Genomic DNA, 19,847 nt, shown 5'->3' on the forward strand with positions numbered 1-19,847 from the left:
AGACTCATAATCAAGACTAGGAATTCTGTGATGTGAGTAACAAGGAAATGCTAATTTTTTGGTCAAAAAAGGGTGTTTTAGGTGGCTCAAAGAATCAAAGGAATTGGCAAAAGCAGGTTTAATATTAAAGTGAAAGTATGAGAAAATGCGTTGGCTCACTCTACTGCTTACTAGATGGGTAAAGCACAGACAAAAATGCTCAAATGTAAAATCAATCAATCTCAAACGAAAATCAACCACAAATGATCTACACTGAGGCTGGGGAGGCAAAAGGGTAAAGATGGGGAAAGATAAGGATAGAAAGGAATAAGGAAAGCCCTCCCAATGTTCAGAGATGTCTGCCTGGCCAAACTGAGGCCTGGACTTGGCCAATGGCTTAGGTCTAAACTCAGATTGTTATCTGGACAAGAAAAATAAGTTTTCAAAGCTGTTTGTTAAAAACCAAAAGAAATGGTTCCTGGGAGCAGACATTGTTTCTGATAAGCTCAGCCTAGATGCAGCTCATCAAGGCCAAGGCTTAATGAACATATTTAAATCATAATGCAGCCCGAGGAGAGTGGGGAAGGTGTTCTGTCAATGTCCTTCAGTAGTAAGAAAACACTAATTTTCCCAAATAGAAATCTCTTGCACAAGTCAGTATGACCTCTCCTTGTCCTTGACAAGGGTGGAGCCAGAGATGGGTTTTCTTTCAGGAAAATCAGAATTCTTTTCTCAGAAATCTCTAGTGCCTGTTTCTTGTCCCATGCCAGGGCAATGCCATCTCTCTGTTTCACAGGAAAGAATGACAGTTCTTTACCCATCTCAGAAATGCCCTGTGTAAACAAGGAAAAGACAACTTTGAGTAGATTGTGCAGTACATGTTTCTAGAGCCTGGAAAGAAATACAGGCTGTTAGTCCAAAGCTTCCAGATCAAAATTTCTTTTTGGTGAAAATGCACTTTCAAGACAGCTGTCCAGGCATGCATTCAGCCAGGATCCCTCACCCCATATGTTCCTTATGCCCTTGTTAACTACATTAAAACTACTTTGGAGGAGTTTTGCAGCACAGGTACATAACCCTGATGGAGCAGAGGTGCTGGACTCACTGAATCTGGACTTTGAGTGAGGTTGTTCCCTTCATTGTTCAGCTGCAGGTATCCCCTATGTAAAATGCCACCAGTTGTCCACAGGTCTTCTTCTTTACATGAGGAATTACTTTATTTGGGGAAGATCATCCTCTTCAAAGAGGTTTGTTGGAAGCCTGTATAGTTCCAAGTTGCCTCTAGTTTGTCCCTTTGGATGCATTTTTAAAATCACATTTTTCCAGAGACACTTTCATTACAAAAGCCATAAACTAGCTCTGACAACAAACCACGTGGAAGCAATGCGCAAAACTCAGGTTTCTAGTGGAGGAGACTTTGCAAAAAAGCCAATTAACTTTTCCTGCTGTGTCAGAGGGCTGTGAGTGCAGCAGCTCCAAGTGCGTGCATAAAGTACCTCTATATAAGGATTTTAAAAAATATTAATGTGTGTAGAAATGCATATAGACATAGCCACAGCACAGACACTTTTAGCAGATTAAGACATGTTTGTTCATGTATTTTAAGTGAGCCCTTAGCTGGGCACAGACACAGCCATATGGCTGTAGCCTATGCATGTACATAGCCTGTACAGGCCTGAGGGCAGGGGTGGCCAAAAGGTTGTGGTGTGTGGTATGAATTACATTCAGCAGAGTCCTTGTGGTGGAGAGCTAGAGGCTTTCTGAGTCTCTGTCTGATGCTTCTTTGGACCCTCGATCAGGAGACAATGATGTGCATGTTCTCCCAGCCTGGAGGAACTCTGCCACCCTGTCATCAGGAGCTGCCCCTCTGGGCTGTACTTCAAACCACTCTGGGAAGATGGGAAAATGAAGATCTTTTATCAGCACCACCCACAGTCCCATGACAGCATTAAAATCTGTGGGACATGACCTGAAATTATTCTGTGTTTTTCACCTGCAGACCACTGGACTACAAAATATGGGGGGAAGTTTCCTTAGCAGAAACCTGGATAAGGACATGTTGTAGGACTCCTCCCAGCTACTCCACTCTCCTGCATCATCCTGCCTCAAACAGATCTTAAAATCTGCCAGCAGTGCTGGTAACCAGAAGAGAAATGAGGTGAGAAGTTTCACTAGAAACCACCAGGGAGAATTTTTCTGCACCAGAGACACAGAGCTACCTGGCTTCTGAGAAAGGGAGTCTGTGACAGCAAAGAAACCTATATGGTGGGGAAGGAAAAAGGACAAGCATCCCCTGTGGGGATATTTTGCCACACCAAAAGAGTGTAGGCAGTGATAAATGGCATCCTGATCCTGGTGTCATGACTTTACTTGGTATTTGAGAGGTGGGATGTGTAGTTATTTCAAATATAGATGTGGGTTTCTATTTTAGGTATGTTTTGTTACACAACCAGTTTATTTCACTTAAAAAAAAACCCACAGAAAGGAAAATGAAAGAAAACTATTCCTCCTTTGCCGTATAAGACCAGTATGTATTTCATATTTGTAAGTGTTGATTCAGCTGCTCTATAAACACAGGGGACAATTTTTTCCCTTCCTTAATTATATAAATAAGTAAAATACATATCTTCTTCTGAGCAATGACTCCAGTGAGGGGGGAGAATGCAGCTCCTTGAGGCTGGAGCGGCTGTCTCCCAGCTGATGGGGGTTCCTGGGGATTCTTGCAGCATCTTCCCAGCTGTCCATGGAATGGGGAAGCTGTAGATTTCAGAGAAAATGATGTTTCCTGAAGTGTGAAGGGGAAGGAGCAGTGAAGATCTGGAGGAGAGAGGCTGGGTAAGTCGCTGCTTAGCACTTTCTAAACCATGGTTAGTGATGATACAGGTAGGACAGACTGACAGGTGAGGAAGGACTACCTGGAGTTTAATTTCTGCTGGACACCAGGTCTTCTGCTATTTCTGGGTTTTTTAAAGCAGGAATTACTTGAGGTTTGTATCTTCTTTATGTGCAGTTCGGATGTGTGGTGCAATTCCATCATGCAAATTCCATCATTCCAAACTCCATGTTTGGAATTATGGAATTTGTGGGAGGCCAGTACTTCTGTCTGAAAGATGGGGAGGAAACCTTCCTATATGGAGTCTGAGATACATCCTGATGCTTACTAAAGGAGTCAAACATCAAGGTATAATCCATCTCCTCTCTGTTCATATCTGAATACTTGTATGGAAGACTTTTCCTCTGGCTATCCACAGCCGTGAAAGCAGCAATTACACTTGCGGGTTGCTAATTCCCAGTTTTTTTTTGGTTTTTTTTTGTTTTTTTTTTTTTTTTTCTGGGAAATCAGCAGCAAAAAGCAGCAGGCCCACAAGGGGCAGGAGTTAAAGCAGTTAAGATGATGAACATATGTGTGGCAGGTAGATTTGTCTGCTGCAGTGCTGGGATTGAGAGAGAAGCTCCTGAGGTTGAAGACCTACAAGTGATAAGGGGATTCTCTAGGGCCAGGAGTAGAAGCTGCTGAGCATGGCCCTGCTGGCCCAGTGCAGTCAGGTACAGTTAAAAAAGAAATACATTTCCCTGATCTCTGCAAATTGTGATATAATTGCCTCTGGATATTTTAACAAGGAAGTGTCAGGTTTTACAGGCTGCATTACCAGCAGGGCTTTTCCCCATCTGTTTGCTGACATTGGTGAGAGCCACAGATGGTTTGTACCTGGGAAAGTCAAGGTGTTAGGTACAAGAACTGTTTTTTTATTTTCCTGCATAAAATGGAAAATGTAAAGCAAATGTCTTCTCTCTTTCTGGAAGGAAGAGAATGAGCTACCAGAATGTTGTTCACATTCATCCTTTGCTCCTATTGCCCCTTCCCAACACTGGATTACTCCCTGAGGGACTGCCTGCAAGGCAGCTGCAGGTGTGAGGAATATGCCTTGGCTTGTGCTATAGCTTCATGGGACTAAACTATTTTCCAGATGAACTAGTGATAAAAAGGTAAATATATCCTAGAAGAAGGGAGATGCCCAACTGCTTTCTGGAATTACAGCTACTATGTATGACAAATTTTTTTCCCCTGGGGAAAAATCCACAATTTGTAATGCTGATATTACTCAAAATACTGCTATCTTGATGAATTCAATAGATGGCACAAATCTCTGTCTTGCTGTGGAGGAAATTTCAAAACTATTTACCTTTATGTATATTTACCTAAACACTGTAATTTTACAGTTGTTTGGAAACTTGCTTGTGATTATTTTGAGAGCTGATTCTATTAGCCTAATTTTCTCTTTCAGAAAGCCATCCACCCTCTATTTCCCATTTTGCAGAGAAAGCTTTGTAGCTTGGAACTGAATGAAACTAGCTCACAAACTGGAGGGACTAAATTTCAAATAATCTCTGGTTTCAACTGATGCCAGCAACTGTGAGACAGAGAGTGTGAGAAGAAAATGCACCATGGAGGTTCTGATCCATGGAGGTTCTGACAGAGCTAACAGTGCTCTGCTGTGCTAGTGCAGGAATACAGAGGGCAGTTTTCAGGGTCAGGGTGTATAAGATAATAAAAATACCAGGAGGCTCTGAGGTCAAGGCAGAGGTCCATTACCCAGCAGCACTGTCAGGGGCCAGCCACAGATGGCTGAGAACAGAAAAAGAGCAGAGCTTCTCCTCTCCCCCCAGAGCTTTCCATTTCAGCTTTGGGAGTGTCTACCTGCTGCCCCTTTTGATATGTTTTGTCTTCCACCCAGGGCATTCTAAGTCTTGCTGTGTTTTGTTGTTTCATTTTCAGTGGAGGGACTTGAGGAATTCCCAGCAGAGGAACCGTTGGTAGGGAGAAACGGGAGCAGAAGAGGCTGCCCTGGGGATGTTGAAAATACAGCATTACCAGCTTCTCTCACTTCAGAAAAGCTGCAGGCTTTTGAGTTGGGTGCTGTGTGGTCTTGGTGATGAGGTAGAAACATCAAATACTGCAGAGAAGATGCTGATGCTGCTCTGACTGCCAAAATTGTGGATTTGGATTTTAAATAACACAGCCTTCATTTGCAGAGCAGTTACTTTACCCTTATAAAGAGAATTGATGCAGATGTGTGCCACTGCTTTCTCTTCTTGCCATCCCTTCCAGCCCTTCCTTTCCCAAAGACATACATCTTACACAGAACAGAGTGCCTTCTAAGACAGAGTCTTTTATACCCTTTAAAATGTGCTTTCACTTCAAAACAAAACCATACTTTGCTGAGGTAAACACGAGAATGGCTCTGTGACAGAATGGTTATCCTTTAAAAACTCGTGGTGACAACTGATGCACTGATGGATACCTGACCTTTTCCCTTTTCAGGCTGTGTTAGCAAATATTTAAATCATGTTGGACATCGCATGTACTTGCCTGATTTTAGGTTGATGCTTTCATAGCTCAAGGCTCGTGGCTGGTGTGTGATGTGTAACAACAGACGGCTAAGGTTGTGACTTGTTTGCCATGTCACAAAGCAGTTTGTTTCTCTCAATTTAACTCTGCCACATCCTCTTCAGGGCAGAGGGTTTTTTTGACTCATCTCTTTCAAGGGGGGAGAGGGCTGGAAGCTTTATCTGTCTGTACGAAAAATCAGCTGCATGTGAAAGTCTCAGAAGCAGCAACAAAAAGAAACTAATGAACCATAGAGCTGAACACAGGGATGGAATCTCCTAAACTGAGATAGTTCCCACTTTGCACTTATATTTGGGCTCTTGGAAGGGACAGAGAGGGAGGGGAGCTCCAGGTACATCCCTGCAGTTCCCTGTGTGCAGGAGCTGCCTTGGAATCAGCCCTCAGGACCGGGATCCCCGTGGGAGCGGCTGCCAGTGCTGAAGTCTCCCTTCAGGAGGAGAATTGGAAGACCAGGGCACGCTGGAGCTGCTGCTGCTCCCCTCCCAGGCCCTGGGGTGAGGGGGGCTCCTCTGGAGCCCCTGAAGGGAGTGGATCTCCCCCAGCCTCAGCTCTCCTTGGGATGAATCCGAGCAGGAAGAGTGGCACACGTATCGCACGGTCTCGTGCCAGCCACCGCCTCCGAGGCCGAGTAAAAAATTTAATTTATTTTTAAGGTAAAAAATTTAATTTATTTTAATGCAGCTGTTGAGGCATTTTAAATCCATCAAAGGCAATAACACAAGGCGAGCCACCAAGTGTTCGTTTGCTACTTTTAAATGGGTTTGATTCATCTCTGCTTGGTTGTGCCTTTATGGATTTTGAGAGTTCCTTCTCGCTCAGAGGCACAACTGTTCAAGGGCTGTGAATTTTAAAAATTGGAGATTAAATTCTGTGTTTCACCCATGAATATTTAAAGAGAGTCATATACTCTCTCCTTTCTGTAAGGTCCCATTTTTAATCATTAATGCCTGTTCTTTTGAGCAAATAAACCACATATATGAGATTTCAATGCATTTAAAAAAAAAAGATACTTCTCTGGGACAAGTTCCAATATGAAAATATTCTGTTATGAATATTTATGGACTCATCAAAATTGGTGAAGACTGAATTTGCTGATAGAATTTGTGGAAGGTTTGTTATTTTTTCTTTTACTTTCCTTTTGAAAGAGACCGAGAAATTCTTTGCAAATTGGGTCAAGTTCAGTACATAAGTCTGGTCAAAATGTATATTTTAATATTTTTTGGTTAAAAAAAAATCAGTTTTTAAAGATTGAAACAGTTTTGATTGAAAGAAACTTCTGCATGCATAATGCATCCAAATTGCAAAGAAAAAAAAAATCCCAAAACTTCTGACAGTGCTGAATAAAATGAAACAAAACAAAATATTTCCTTTATGGCAAAGATTTTATGTGAATGAAAGTGAAATTTGAGATGTTTATTGCTTGTTACACATTAGAAGCAGAATATAGATCAATGTGGTTGTGTTGGTGTTTTTTACCACTTGGTAGCGAAAGATTTTCATCCAGATGCGTGACAATTCTTTGTTAGAGTTGTGAGCAAAACAATTCTGTGAGGAAAACAATTCTGTTGAGGGTGGTCGCGCACTGGAACAGGTTGCCCAGAAAAGCTGTGGATGCCCCATCCCTGGAAGTGTTCAGGGCCAGGTTGGATGGGGCTCTGAGCAACCTGCTCTGGTGGAAGTGCCCATGGCAGGGGTTTGGAACTGGAAGATCCCTCAGGTGCCTCCCAGCCCAAACCATTCTGTGATTCGGTGACTTGAACATGCACTTGCATCACCCTGTGAAGGAAAACACCATCTCTTGCATCTGGCTCGTGCCTGTGGCAGCTTTTGTTCTTCCTATGCCACACATGTGGCAGCCTTGTGGCTTCTCTCCTCTGCACCAGGCATCCTCTCGTGGTTTGTTTCACATTTGAAATGAAATCTTTGAGTTGGGAATGAAAACATCATCGTGTCAGTATTTCCCATGGGGTGGGAGCAAAATTTTCCAATCATCGCTAGCTGTGGGTACCTGATTCAGAAAGTAAATTATTGAAGAGATAGAAATGGCAGCATTTATAAGGCATGGTTTGTTAGAAGCTTTAGATAGTTGTAGAACAGCAGGAGTTACTAGATGCCTCTTCAGTTCACCCTGCCTATGAAAGCAAGAAACAAACTCATATGATTTTGATCCCTTGCAAATAGGAGGGTTGCTCTTTTTGTTCTGCTTGTTCTGGTTGTTCTGCTCCAAAAGGGGAGTTACTCTTCAAGAAATTAATAGCATCCAAAGGCTAGGAATAATTATAATTTCTTTGCCAAACAGTTGATGAAGTCTAGATCCTGAGTGGTAGCAGAGATCCAGGATTTTAAAAATCTGCTTGGGATTTTTTTTGTTGTTGTTGTTGTTGTTTTTTTTTTTTTTTCCTTTATTTTAATTTTAATTTTTTTTAATTTTCAACCTTGTTTCTCCTTACTTTCTTCAGTATAAGAATGACACTTGACATGGGGTCTTGTTTAGAACTCCTGCTTTCAAAGGAAATGGGTTTTACTACATGCTCTCTTTGAAGGGATGAGCACAACTATTTTTGACTACATGCCATTTTCTTTGCCTTCCTTTTCTGCAGTGCTGATTCCTTCTACTAAAGATGGCTCAGAAATGGGCAGTTCTGGCTGTGCTCCTTTTCTTGCCAATCAATCTGGTTGAAGGTAAGTGAGAAAGATCCAAAACTGCATGTAGCACTGTTTGGTACTCTGTATTTCCAGGACATTGAAAGTTCGTAGTACAGCAGAGCAAATTTTGCCTATTGTTTTGTGGGAATGGAAAGAGCAATGTCACCTTGGCTGGCAAAATAATTGAGTGCCTTGCAGAGTGGCACAGAATGATAAATCTGATAGGAATCCAAAACTGGTCATCTCAAGACACACCTGTTCAGCTGGGACAATGGCAGGAGAGCTATGATTTCTGGAATAAAAGGGATCCACGTGTTTCTTACTAAACTTCTGGTCCAAGTGATGTTGGTGCCACAGGTGTGTGTTCCACAGCTATGCTGAGTTTTACTGGCACTTGAAGCAAGGCATCTAATTCAGGAGCACAATACATTTTTGAAAGTAGTTTCCTTTCCCTTAAGAATGAATTTTGCCCTCCCCATCAATTTTTCAAACCCTATATTAAAGTGATAGAAATGTATTGCCTAAAATAAAGGTGGAGGACTTGCAGCTTGTCAGCATCAGTGTCCACAGCAAAAAGGCACCATCTCTGCTGCACTTCCAAACTTCAGGAAGGTGAATCTGCAAGTTGAATACTAATAAGTGCCCCAAAGCTGCCAGTACAGTCAGGAAGTATATTTTTAAGGGTGATGAAGGCAAGGGTTTCCTGTGCTTTTACAATGGCTGAAGCACCTTTTTAATGTCTTTTTTTTCATCTTACACAGCTCAAAACTGGGTGAGTGTGGAGATTGGCCGTGAAGCTGTGCTGAGTTGCCCCAACATCTCCGAGGTGCCTTTGCTGGTGACATGGAAGAGGAATTGCACAAATTGCTTGTCCTATAGAATGGATCTCAATAAGACAAGCAGCCTGAACTGCAGTGAGAGGATCACATGGAAATATTCACCTGGCAGTGACCCTGCACTTCGTATTTACCCTGTGGACCTCGAGGATGAGGGAATTTACACCTGTGAATTTGCCAGCGCCGAAGGGAATTTTCATTTTCTCTCTTCTCTGATTGTGATAGGTAAGACTGCATCACTAAAATAAAAATTAAATTAGTCTATTTGCAACATAGGCAGGAACAAAAGAATATTAGGAAGCATAATGAACACATCAAATCATCTTTTTTTTATATAGTCAGGTAAATTATATCTAGGTTTCCATAAAACAAAAAGGGAAAGTTTTTTTTTTTTGTTCTTGCTATATTACTTAAGCCATCTCAATATAATTAAAATCATAAAAAATTAATTTTTCAATTCTGTAATTGCTATTTTTTGGTCATTGATTTGTTTTGGATTTGGGTTTTGGAGTATTTTTGGTTCTTCCCTGCAGAATCCTGCCTTTCTGATAAAAGTTTAGGTGTTGTGTGAGCCTTTCCCTGTTTTGCCAAATGCAGAATATGAGTTGTTGGACTTCAAGCAGAACAGTTTTGCCCAATTCCTCTTTTATTTCCCTGTTATCAGATTTTTGAATCTACATATTGAAACTCCTAAATATTCTACCTGATGCTTCAGCAATTTGCCTTTTCATCAGTGAGGTTGTAAATCTTTGTTGAATCCACCCCTCTCTGTCATCCCATCTCCTGTTAATCTGTCATCACCTTTTGGCAAACAGGAAGAAGCAGCACTTTGGATGCTGCCAGCTAGTTTTTGAGGTGTCCACCTTGGACTTTTTGATGTATTGTTTTTCCTTTAAGATGTGCTGATATTTCAAATTATTTTAAAATCTTACAAATTGGTCATACAATGTAAAAAATACCACCTGTTTTTCAGTTTCTTAGCTGGTGATTTTATACTAAAAAATGGAATAGAAATAAAACCTATGAATAGAAATAATGGTTGTGGCTCTTAAAAATTTCTTTTGCAGTGCCTCCTACAGTGACTCTGACCCATGACAAGAGCAGGGTGGCTGTGTGCCAGGCATCTGCAGGAAAGCCAGCTGCTGACATCTCCTGGATCCCTGCAAGCAACCACAGCTCTGAGGAGGAATTCCATCACCCCAATGGAACAGTGACCAGAGTGAGCTACTTTGGCTGGGCCAACAGCTCATTTCCCTCTGTCACCTGCCTGGTCACCCACGCAGCCATGAACCAGACTGTGGTCATGGACCTGAGATGTAAATAATGCTGTTTGGTGATTGCTTTTCATCATGTCTTGGGCTCCTCTCTGCTGTTTTGTGCAGCTGTTCTCACCAAATGCCAGGGCTCTGGAGCTAGGGTAGCGTGGTTAAAGGTGAAGTCCTAGTGCGTGCTGAGAGACAAATTAATGATTTTGAAACCAAATGCTTTGTGGCACTCTATGGAGAAGCTCGCAGTGTGTTTTTCTTTCAATTCCTGTTCTGTTTTACAAGAATTCCTTATTCTGCTTTCAGTGGGTTCACCTTGGCTGGCTGCCAGGTGCTCTCTAAGCTGCTCTATTGCTTCCTCCTCTTCAACAAGACAGGGAGAAAAATACAATGGCCAGCTCGTGGGTCAAGGTGAAGACAGGGAGAGATCATTCACCAATTACTGTTACAGGCAAAAGAGACTTGAGAGAAAGTAATTTCTTGCCACTTAAATCAGAGGAGGATAGTAAGAAACAAGAAAGAATTTAAAAGCAACTTCCTCGCAACATTTTGTCCAGCTTTTCCACTGTAGTGATAGCGTGGAGAAAATTTCCTTGGAGTGTCTGTCTGTGGCTTGCAAGTGTTCCAAAGGTAGTAAAGGCCAAAATTCAGCTTCTCTGGCTGTGCTGAACCTGTTGGAAGGCTATTGCAGTAAGGATTTATAAGAGCAGCTAAAGATGTGCTCATATCACCAAAGTATCTCTGCTAGTAGAGGCATGAAGAACAGAAATCAGCATAAACCATTCATTAATAAGAGCATTTTGCAGGGGTGGCTGCTCAGTTGTTCAGGGCTAGGAGTACTTGAAGAAAATGAGAATGTAGAGGCAGATGAGTTGAAAATGAAAATGTGTTTGTGCACACAAATGACTGGGAGTGTGAGGCAGCTTCTTGTTGCTGGTTGGCATCCAGACATCTCATCTGTTTCTCTCTGCTTTGTGTGGAAGCAGAGGATTAGCTTTCCCTTCCAGATAAGGTAGGCAGTTATGTCACAGACTCATGGATACTGACACCCAGCTCTGTAACCTGCTCTCTTTTCTCATTGCTCAGACACCTCCCATATGCTTCTCCACGTCCGGATAGCAGGAGCAGCTGCAGGTGCCATTGCTGTCACTGGTCTGACTTTATGCTTGATTTTCAAGTGCAGAGGTGAGTCTTTTGAATCTGAAATATATTACAATCCCATTGCTGGCCAAGTGCAGGTAACAAGGACATGCACTTTATTGCTGAGACTGAGGTGGGAGGCAAGGGTTGAGGAAAATGTTCATATATGCACTGTCCTTTTGGAGGAGTCATAATAAAGTAAGGGGTAGCAATTTAAAATAAGTCTGGAGTTTTGAAACAGCCATAGGTATTGTAGTATTAATGCATTACAGACCAGTCAGAGATTCATTCAGGATGAAAAGGGTTCTTCTCTCTGATAATAGGGCAGGCTTTGAGTTTTTAGCATAATTTTGTTTGTTCTGCATTTACTGGCACAGAATTCTGTATTTAATAATGACAGTTCATAAACTAATGACTAAACACAAACTATCTTTGTTTCCATGAGCAGTGATAATTTTTCCCTTGAGCAAGTGTAAGAATAGGCCAAATAGTTTGATATCTTTCAGATAATTGTGTATTGGGCATATTAGATAGCTGATTTGTTTAATTTCTCATACTAAATGCAAAACACAGCTACTAAGAAGAAAATCAACTCTACTCCAGTAGAAACCAGGGCACCCAGCATGACCAAAAGTTTCAATGCAGGGGAAAATAAAATAAGAACGCATTAAAGAGCAGGGTGTAAAAAAAAAAATTAACATATGAGAGTAACTGTATTTTGAAGAAAGTCTTTCAAGAGCTGGGGGCAGCTAGAGAAGAACCCCAGCTATAATAGCTGCACCATCAAACCACTCTAACTTCCTGGCATCCTCCTTTCAGCTTACTGCTTACGACAACGGGCACAGGGCCCAGCAGAACACTCTACAGTAAGTGGGCTTTTTGTGTGTGCGTGCTTTGCAGGTTTTGGTGTTTTCTTCACTAAAACTTGGAATTTCTTTGCAATGTGTCTGCTCTGACAAACCCCCCATACACCTCTGTGAGCACTTGGAGGGGGGGGACGGGGAACACATCATCTGTGAGAATGTCTGTTGTTTGGATGGCCCTATCTTCATTTACAATCAGAGTATCTGAGCAATTGTTTGAGCACTGGATAGAAGGGGTGTGGTGCATTTCCTGTCTATAAGTTACCTTTACAATGCTGAGTTTTATTTCTCCCAAAATGTAATATTTTCATATTTCTGCTTCACAGAGTAGTCTTTACTCAGATGTTTAAGAATGTGTATTCTTAATGGAAGAAGCTTGCCTGATTAAAGATTGGATAGAACTAGACATGCCTTTATGAAACTTTTATTTTTATGTGGCAGTTCTTATACTTGTAAGCCAGGAAACACCAGGGATAAATCTGCCACCACAACTTTTACTCACTCTCTAATTCCAGTGTGTTGTGATATATATATAACAAAAATGAAAATGTGCTGATTTTCCACAGGGCTTCTGCCTCACTTAATGCACGTGGAAAGACCAATTATTTCCTATTTTGTTTTCTGCTCCTGATTTAATTAATGGTCGTGTGCCCTGTTGGTTGCAAACCAGTCAGAGTGCTCTGAAGTTAAAATGATTCATTTCCTGATATGCTTTTGTGTGGCATTCAGGACAATTTCATTGATGAGAGGGGGAGTTGCAGAGATCAAAGGCTTCCAGTGATTTTAGGCGCCTAAATTGGATTGTTTGTGGTCTGTCTGTTTTGTTTTTGGAGAAGCTATCATTGTTCATTTTCATCTATTTTGCTGTAGATACCAACTTTCAAAATTTGTTTTTGAAAAGACAACATTAAGAAAAAAACAATATTAAAGAAAAAAATTTCAGAGGCTGTCCTGTTGAGGCTTTGTGAAGGCTGTTCTTGCATCTGTCTGCCAGTTCATGTTTCACCCTCTGTGCTCTACCCTTTTGCTCAGAGAGCTCAGAGAAATCACTTCACATTTCTTTTGCAACAGTAATGTTACCTACCAGGTCTCTTCTGCTCTTTGCTTTTAGTTTGGGATCTATAGGAATGACAGTCCCACAAAATTCTACAATGTAATACAATGGCACATGTTTTTCTTCCTGTTGCAGGCTAGAGCCTCGAAGTTCCCACCTCCACATGCAAGAAGAGCAGCAGTCAATCCTCCTGACTTTCCAGAGAGCAGCTATGTGAATTACAAGCCAAGATCTATTTATGTAAGATTAGGAGAGTGTAGGCACAAGTAGCCAGCTCAGCTACTAATGATACCCAGGTACTCAAACTTGTACTTCAACTCTTAAGCCTCAGACCTTACCCCCAAAAAACTTTGTCTTTAGTGACCTGACGATGGTGGACAACTTACTTACTTTAGTAAGTTCTTTTCTCTTTCTCTAAATATCAGTACAGCTCTAGAGAAAGTTGGAAATTTTAAGGATTGAATTAGGGAAATACCTTAATCTTGTTAGAAAATGGACTCTGATGTATGTGCTGACTTTCCTCAAAACAATGATGGACATATTTCTGTGCCAGAGTAAAAGACTGCTGGTGAAAATGTAGCACTTTTCTTTCAATTTTTACAACTGGATTCACTGTAAAGTTCCGTGTTGGAAACTTGAAAGTAGCATGGGAGACCTCAAAACACAGAAGGTCAAAGCAATACATCTAACAGAAATGCCCAAATGAGAGAGTTTTAGGGGTTTTGCTTGTTTTTTTTCTGGTTGCAATGACAGATGACGATCTCATATTTGACATCTTCGTATTTTTAACATATTTCTTTTTCAATTAATCTTTGTTTGCATTACTAATTGATGGAAAATAAAACCAATTTTACATTATACTGGATATGGAAATAAGAAACAGCAATGGACAATTTTTGGACACTCTTTAATGTAAACATGCAAATATTTACCAGAAGGATTTTTGTGGTTATTTGGGAAAATGTTTTTTGACCAGTTTCTGAGAAGCTGAGATCACATCATGGTTTTACTGAGAACAGAAATGTTAAGTTGTATAAGGTGCAGGTGGTATGCTTGTTTAAAACAAAGGAAAAAAAGACAACCCTAACCACACCATTTATTTCTTTTCCTCTTCTGTCCCCAAGCTAAAAAACCTCCACAGAGTGGCTGTTAATTTCAGTTTTCATTGGTCAGGTCTGTCAGAGCTTCCAAACACTAATGCAGCAGTAACTAAACTGAAATGTGTGTTTTGAGGAGCCTTTTCCTGCTTCTTTCTGCAGGGTTGTCTCTGCTCCATAAGCATTCTTATGCATGAGCATCTCCCAGTGCCTTTTAATTGCACTTTATCACTTCTAAATAGACGTGGATGCCTGCTGACATCACTCCAGCCTTTCATTTTAGTCAGAAAGGCATGAAGAATGGCTCTCTGCCTTAAGGAAAAGGACCTACAGAGGCCATGCTGGTTTCCAGGCTTGGTGGACAAGCGAAGCCTTTCCTGTGGTGTTGGATGTCAGTGATGGGTTGGTCTCAGAGCTGTGTGCAGCATCATCATGCCTTCTGTAGGAAGGGAGAGGCCCTTTTCATGTGTAAAACCTCTGGGAGAAATAAGTGACAGCTTGGAAGTAGTGCAAATAGGTTTGAAATGATGCTAGGGAGGAAAAGTGTTTTGTAGCTCTGGTGAAATCCACAGCAGTGCCTCAGTCCAAGGTGATGTCGAGGGGTCATTTGTGACCTGAAGCTTCTGAAATAGAGGGAAGGTCTCTTGTTGCTTAAGGAACTGCCCAGTCAGGTATAAACCTGGTGTTTTCTCAGTGTGGTAAATGAGCATGGATTGGTTTTGTGGACAGCTACAGCAATCTGTGCCTTTTTCAGAAGCTGGATCATTGCAGCCATATCCAAGGATGACAGGGCTGTTAAAATTAAGAGAGTTAGGCTGTGGAGCAGCCTGGTTCTGGGAATCACAGTGCATGTGTGCTGTGATCATTAGGATGTAATGTAATTTTTCCTCAATTCCTTTGCCCCAAGTGAGATGTTGAAGGGTGAGATCTAATAGAGACAGAAAAGATAGAGCTAGACAGGGAGATGATGGTGTGTGGGGAGAAAGCTCTCTGAAGCTGTGATAATTTGTCCTGGCTGAAAACTATGGTCTTCACACTCCTATCTTTATTTTCACCTTTAATTTGTATTTGGTGGAATTGGCCCAGTCACCTGCAATGTGTCAGCCCTTTTGTTAAGGTAGAAATTCTGAGCAGACTTAGATCTGAAATGAGGTGCTCTGGCAATGACATGGGCTATCCTGGAATAAAACTGCCCTTATGCTTTTTAGGCTTGTTGTGTATGATTAATAGAAGTTATCAGGCCAAAGAGAATAATGTGGCTATGGGGCTGGTTGTAAGAGAGGCTGGGACATCAATAAAGCTTTTACAGGTACTTTCACTGTTGGTTATGACTGGTAAATGGTAGGGTTTTGTCATATGTGAAGCTCCTGGTGTGGGCTTTGGTGGCTTGCTCTCTGCCTGCCATGACCAGAGCCATGTGTGCCATGCTTCTTGGGCTCATGAGTTGGTCTGTTGAGTATTTGAGAATCAGAAATAAATCACTTAAATATTTTCTGTCATGCTGCTTTTCTATGGGATAGGCAGCTTGGTGTAACCCAAAGAACAACTCAAAATGTGTGTTTGGTGTCTTATAACAATTTGGTCTTAAAAATAAGCAACTTGAAATGTTTTTATATTTATCATGATTTTTCTCACCTCCCTGTTAATTATGAGTACATTTTTGGTGACCATACTCTTTTTATTTGCACTGAAAGAAAATTTAATCAAGGCAGGTATTTTAGACTGCCAAAACGTGTAGGAAAATGCTGACTGTTTGTTGAATAATCATTCTGAGAGGGCTACTAAAAAGTGATGGGAATTGGAGTCAACTATTTGCACATTGTCACAAGAAAAACATTTTTTAAAAAGCCTGGGAGCGTGACACTGCTGTTTCAGATTGACTATTTAGTCAAATGCACAGTTGACCGAATGTCACTTGAGCTTTTTAGCACCAGATGTGATTATAGATGAAAATGCTCCTGTTTATTGTGTGGATTTTCACTCACATTGTTCATAGGACACTCTTTGTAATCATGATGATGTCTGCTTTCTGATTAATCTATGAACAATTTGTCTTCTGGAAATAGCAGGTGTTGTGATGCCTCTTTCTCTTCACTGAATATGGAAAAAATGGTGACAAAGCATTATGTTTAGAGCCTCATAAATTGGAATATGACTTTAGATTATGAGCAATATTTGTTTAAAATCACAAATTTCAACACCAGGGTTGAAATGAAGGTGAACAATTTTCCTACAGACTCTGGAAATGGAGCAGATGTCCAAAGGGCATTTGCCAGTTCAGTGAAGAGCTCGATTTTACTAAGTTTGAAGTTGCAGCTTTAAGTTTTGCCTAACCTTCCTGGCATCAATTTGCCACAATTTTCCCTCTCTGATGAGAAAATAATGCTTTCCTTGGTTCTCCTCTCATAACTGTGACACTTGTGATGTCTTTGTGACCTGCTCTTTCTGAATTTGTGAAGTCTTTGCTGTTAATGATAACTTGTCAGCTCCTTGATTTTGTGTCCACAGTCTGTATACACCTGTCATGTGCTGGAGGCAGTGAAGAGCTCAGGAATTAACCAAGTGGGATTTTTTCTACATTTCCTATCACTTCTTGGTCCTGCTGTAGTTTGTACTTGTGCTCTTAATGATGCTTCTTTAAGCAAGTACCTTCTTTTCTCTTTTTCCTCCCCAATCTTTTCATGCACTAGTTTTCTCAGTTTATTGATTTTTATGTTCTCCAAGTATTTTATTACCTAGTTTTATTTCTTTCTCTTTCTGGCAACAAGTACAATTTTATTCTTCCTTATTTTGTTGCCTTTTGTATGTGTGCAACTAGAGGTTTCAAACAGTGACTTGTTTTGGAATTTTTTACTGCTTTTCACTGAACTTCTCCATAGGGACATAGTTACTCCAGATCTCCTTCATTTTTTTTTCTCCAATGCATAATACGAAATTAGTCGCTTTTGATGAGAAACATCTTCTGTTCTTAGAGTTCTGTGAATCTAAGCTCACATACCAAATCCAAATGCATTATATGCAGCATTTTTATTTGTTCTTGGCTGACATCTGTCTTACAGGATCACAGAATTGTTAAGGTTGGAAATATCCTCTGAGATCATCAAGTCCAACCATTAGCCCAGCACTATCATGGTCACAATTAAACTGTGCTCCTCTGTGACAGATTTACATGTTTTTGAACACATCCAGGGATGGTGATTTCATCACTTCTCTGGGCAGTCTGTTACAATGCCTGACCAGCTTTTCAGTGAAGAAATTTTGCTAAATATTTAATGCACTCTGCAGCACCCATGAGGAAGAGGAGTGAGAAACTGCAAACACCAAGGTTAGTGGAGAAGGAGGGCAGGAGGTGCTCCAGGTACCAAAGCTGGGATTCCCCTGCAGCCTCTGGTGAGACCATGGTGAGGCAGCTGTGCCCCAGCATCCCATGGGGGTCCATGGAGGAGCAGACTTCCACCTCCAGCTCGTGGGGTCCCATCCTGGAGTACACTTCTGGCAGGAGCTGTGACCCTGGAGAGGGATCCGTGCAGGAATGGGTTTTCTGGCAGAAATCACACTGGAGCAGTCTGTTCCTGAGGGACTGCATCCCATGGAAAGGACCCACGGCAGCCTGGGAAGGACTCTATCCATGGTAAGGAACTTGCTAGAACAGAGGACCTGTGTGAAGGAATGGTGGAGGTGAAGAACCCCAAACCCCATTCCCCACCCCACTGCACGGCTGAGGAATATGAGGTAAATCTGTGAAGGGAGTGAGAGCAAAGGTGGTTTCAATTTTGTTTATTTGTCATTATCCTACTCTGTTGTTAATTGCTAATAAAAGAAATTAATTTCCCCAAGTCAAGTCTGCTTTGCCCATGACACTAACCAGTGACCTCCCTGTTCTTATCTCGACCCATGAACTTTTCCATCATATTTTCTCCCCCTGTTGTGCTGAGGAGGGGCAGTGAGAGAGTGTCTGGCTGGGCTCTGTCAGGTGGCAGCCAGCCAAGGTCAGTGCACCAGGCAAGGCTTAGTCACCAGCAGAGCTATAATAGGAAAGAGGATGCTGTAAACATCGCATTCTACATTATTAAGGCATTTTTATGCCCATGGTCCCTCTCTAGGTCTTCTGACTTTAATCTCATCACTGTGTACTGAGCTCTGAAAATTTCATTTCCACTCATTCTATTCTCTCAGCTGTCAATAAGTACTGCTGAGCAAACAGGGCTAAGTGCTTTTGGGATTGATTTTTGTCTCACTTCTGCCACAGTCCAACAGTGTTTATATTGTCATATCATAATGCTTGTATCTAGCTGTGCTTATATTTTAGATTTCCATGTGTGCATCTGAAAAAGAAGACATGGACAGCCCCCTGAAATAATTTCTGTGCTAGATTTATGATCTCTGAAGAGTGCAACCCCCTCTTCTGTGCAAAACATGTGGCCACATGCTGCAGAACAACGTGCTTATACATGAATGTCTTGTAATTCACTCCATCTTGTGTGAGAGGAGTGTTGTGTGGAATAAACAGACAAAGCAGCCAGCTACTGAAAAGCTCTGGTCTGGCTGCTCGTCTTTTTGTGCAACTTGCTTGAAATATTCAAATCAGGAAGACTGGAATCCAACACCACCAGTCAGTGTATTGTTACGGCTGCCTCCTTAATCAGGCAAGTTAGTGCCTGCAAAGCTCTGATACCTTCAGGAGCACTGCCTGCCTCCAGGTCTGAATATCTACCAGCTACACTTAGTATCACACCCTTCATCATTGTCATTCTTGTGTAATCAACAGTGGCTGCCAATTTCATGCTGCTATAGATAGCAGAAATAAAAATGTACACCTATATGCGAACATCTTGATTCATAGTTACATTGCTCTGTGTGTGTGTGAAGCTGTGAATATACACAGGAAAAGTTATGGGTTTTTTTTCCCTGAGAAATTAATTTCTTAATAATTTCCCATCAACAGAACATCTCATTATATATAAATATTGTGAAAGACCTTATAAGACGGATAGACACATGAGGGATAAAATGAAAAGTTGCTGTGGAAACCATAACCTGAAATAAATCTTTCTTCTGTGCACTCAAAATCCCAGTCTTTGTCTTCTATTAGAATATTGTTTGCATATCATTTCCCTCTTTTAGAAAGAATCTGAATTTCTGATACACAAATGGAAATGCCATCTTGACAGTGACTGTAAAGTGCATCTCAGACTAATGGAATTTTTTTTTCCTCTCCTGTGAGTATTTTAAGCCTTTCTCTTGTCTTGTATCAGTCTGGTGTAAGGCAGAAAAAAATGTTGGTCAGTACAGCCCACATCTGACCAGCTGCAGCAGTTTTGAACTGAATATATTAATTGCACCTAATTTTGGTGTAGGAGACAGCTTGGGGTAGGCTATAAAGGAGAGAAGAAGAAACACATAGAAGATGCTAAGGCACAGAGGAAATGTTTGGCTAAACACAAAACATTCTTTAGCTCTCAGCTTGCAGCTGTCATCATCCCTCTATAGAACATCCTTAGAAAAACACATTTCAAATGGGGCCTGTCAAATGAGCAAAAAGAGATTTGAGCTCTGG

At 41.2% G+C, this 19,847-nt stretch overlaps 1 protein-coding gene across 1 annotated transcript; it reads left to right on the forward strand.

Moving 5' to 3' along the window:
* Positions 1-1,988: 1,988 nt before the first annotated feature.
* Positions 1,989-18,131, forward strand: LOC131080689 (cell surface glycoprotein CD200 receptor 1-B-like). The gene is made up of 8 exons (XM_058019163.1): positions 1,989-2,137; positions 2,706-2,814; positions 7,990-8,071; positions 8,797-9,096; positions 9,939-10,187; positions 11,223-11,321; positions 12,096-12,142; positions 13,329-18,131. Exons 3-8 carry the CDS (start codon positions 8,011-8,013, stop codon positions 13,461-13,463), a joined length of 891 nt encoding a protein of 296 aa, XP_057875146.1. The 5' UTR covers positions 1,989-2,137; positions 2,706-2,814; positions 7,990-8,010; the 3' UTR covers positions 13,464-18,131.
* Positions 18,132-19,847: the final 1,716 nt, after the last annotated feature.

Source organism: Melospiza georgiana, chromosome 2 (assembly GCF_028018845.1).
Source record: "Melospiza georgiana isolate bMelGeo1 chromosome 2, bMelGeo1.pri, whole genome shotgun sequence".
In the NCBI taxonomy this organism is placed as follows: Eukaryota; Metazoa; Chordata; class Aves; order Passeriformes; family Passerellidae; genus Melospiza; species Melospiza georgiana.

Bases quoted from the DNA above. Each gene is read 5' to 3' on its own strand.
- LOC131080689 (XM_058019163.1), top strand. From the start codon at position 8,011: ATGGCTCAGAAATGGGCAGTTCTGGCTGTGCTCCTTTTCTTGCCAATC. The intron at 10,188-11,222 runs GTAAATAATGCT...CTCATTGCTCAG, and splicing joins TGTGGTCATGGACCTGAGAT to ACACCTCCCATATGCTTCTC. The intron at 11,322-12,095 runs GTGAGTCTTTTG...TCCTCCTTTCAG, and splicing joins CTTGATTTTCAAGTGCAGAG to CTTACTGCTTACGACAACGG.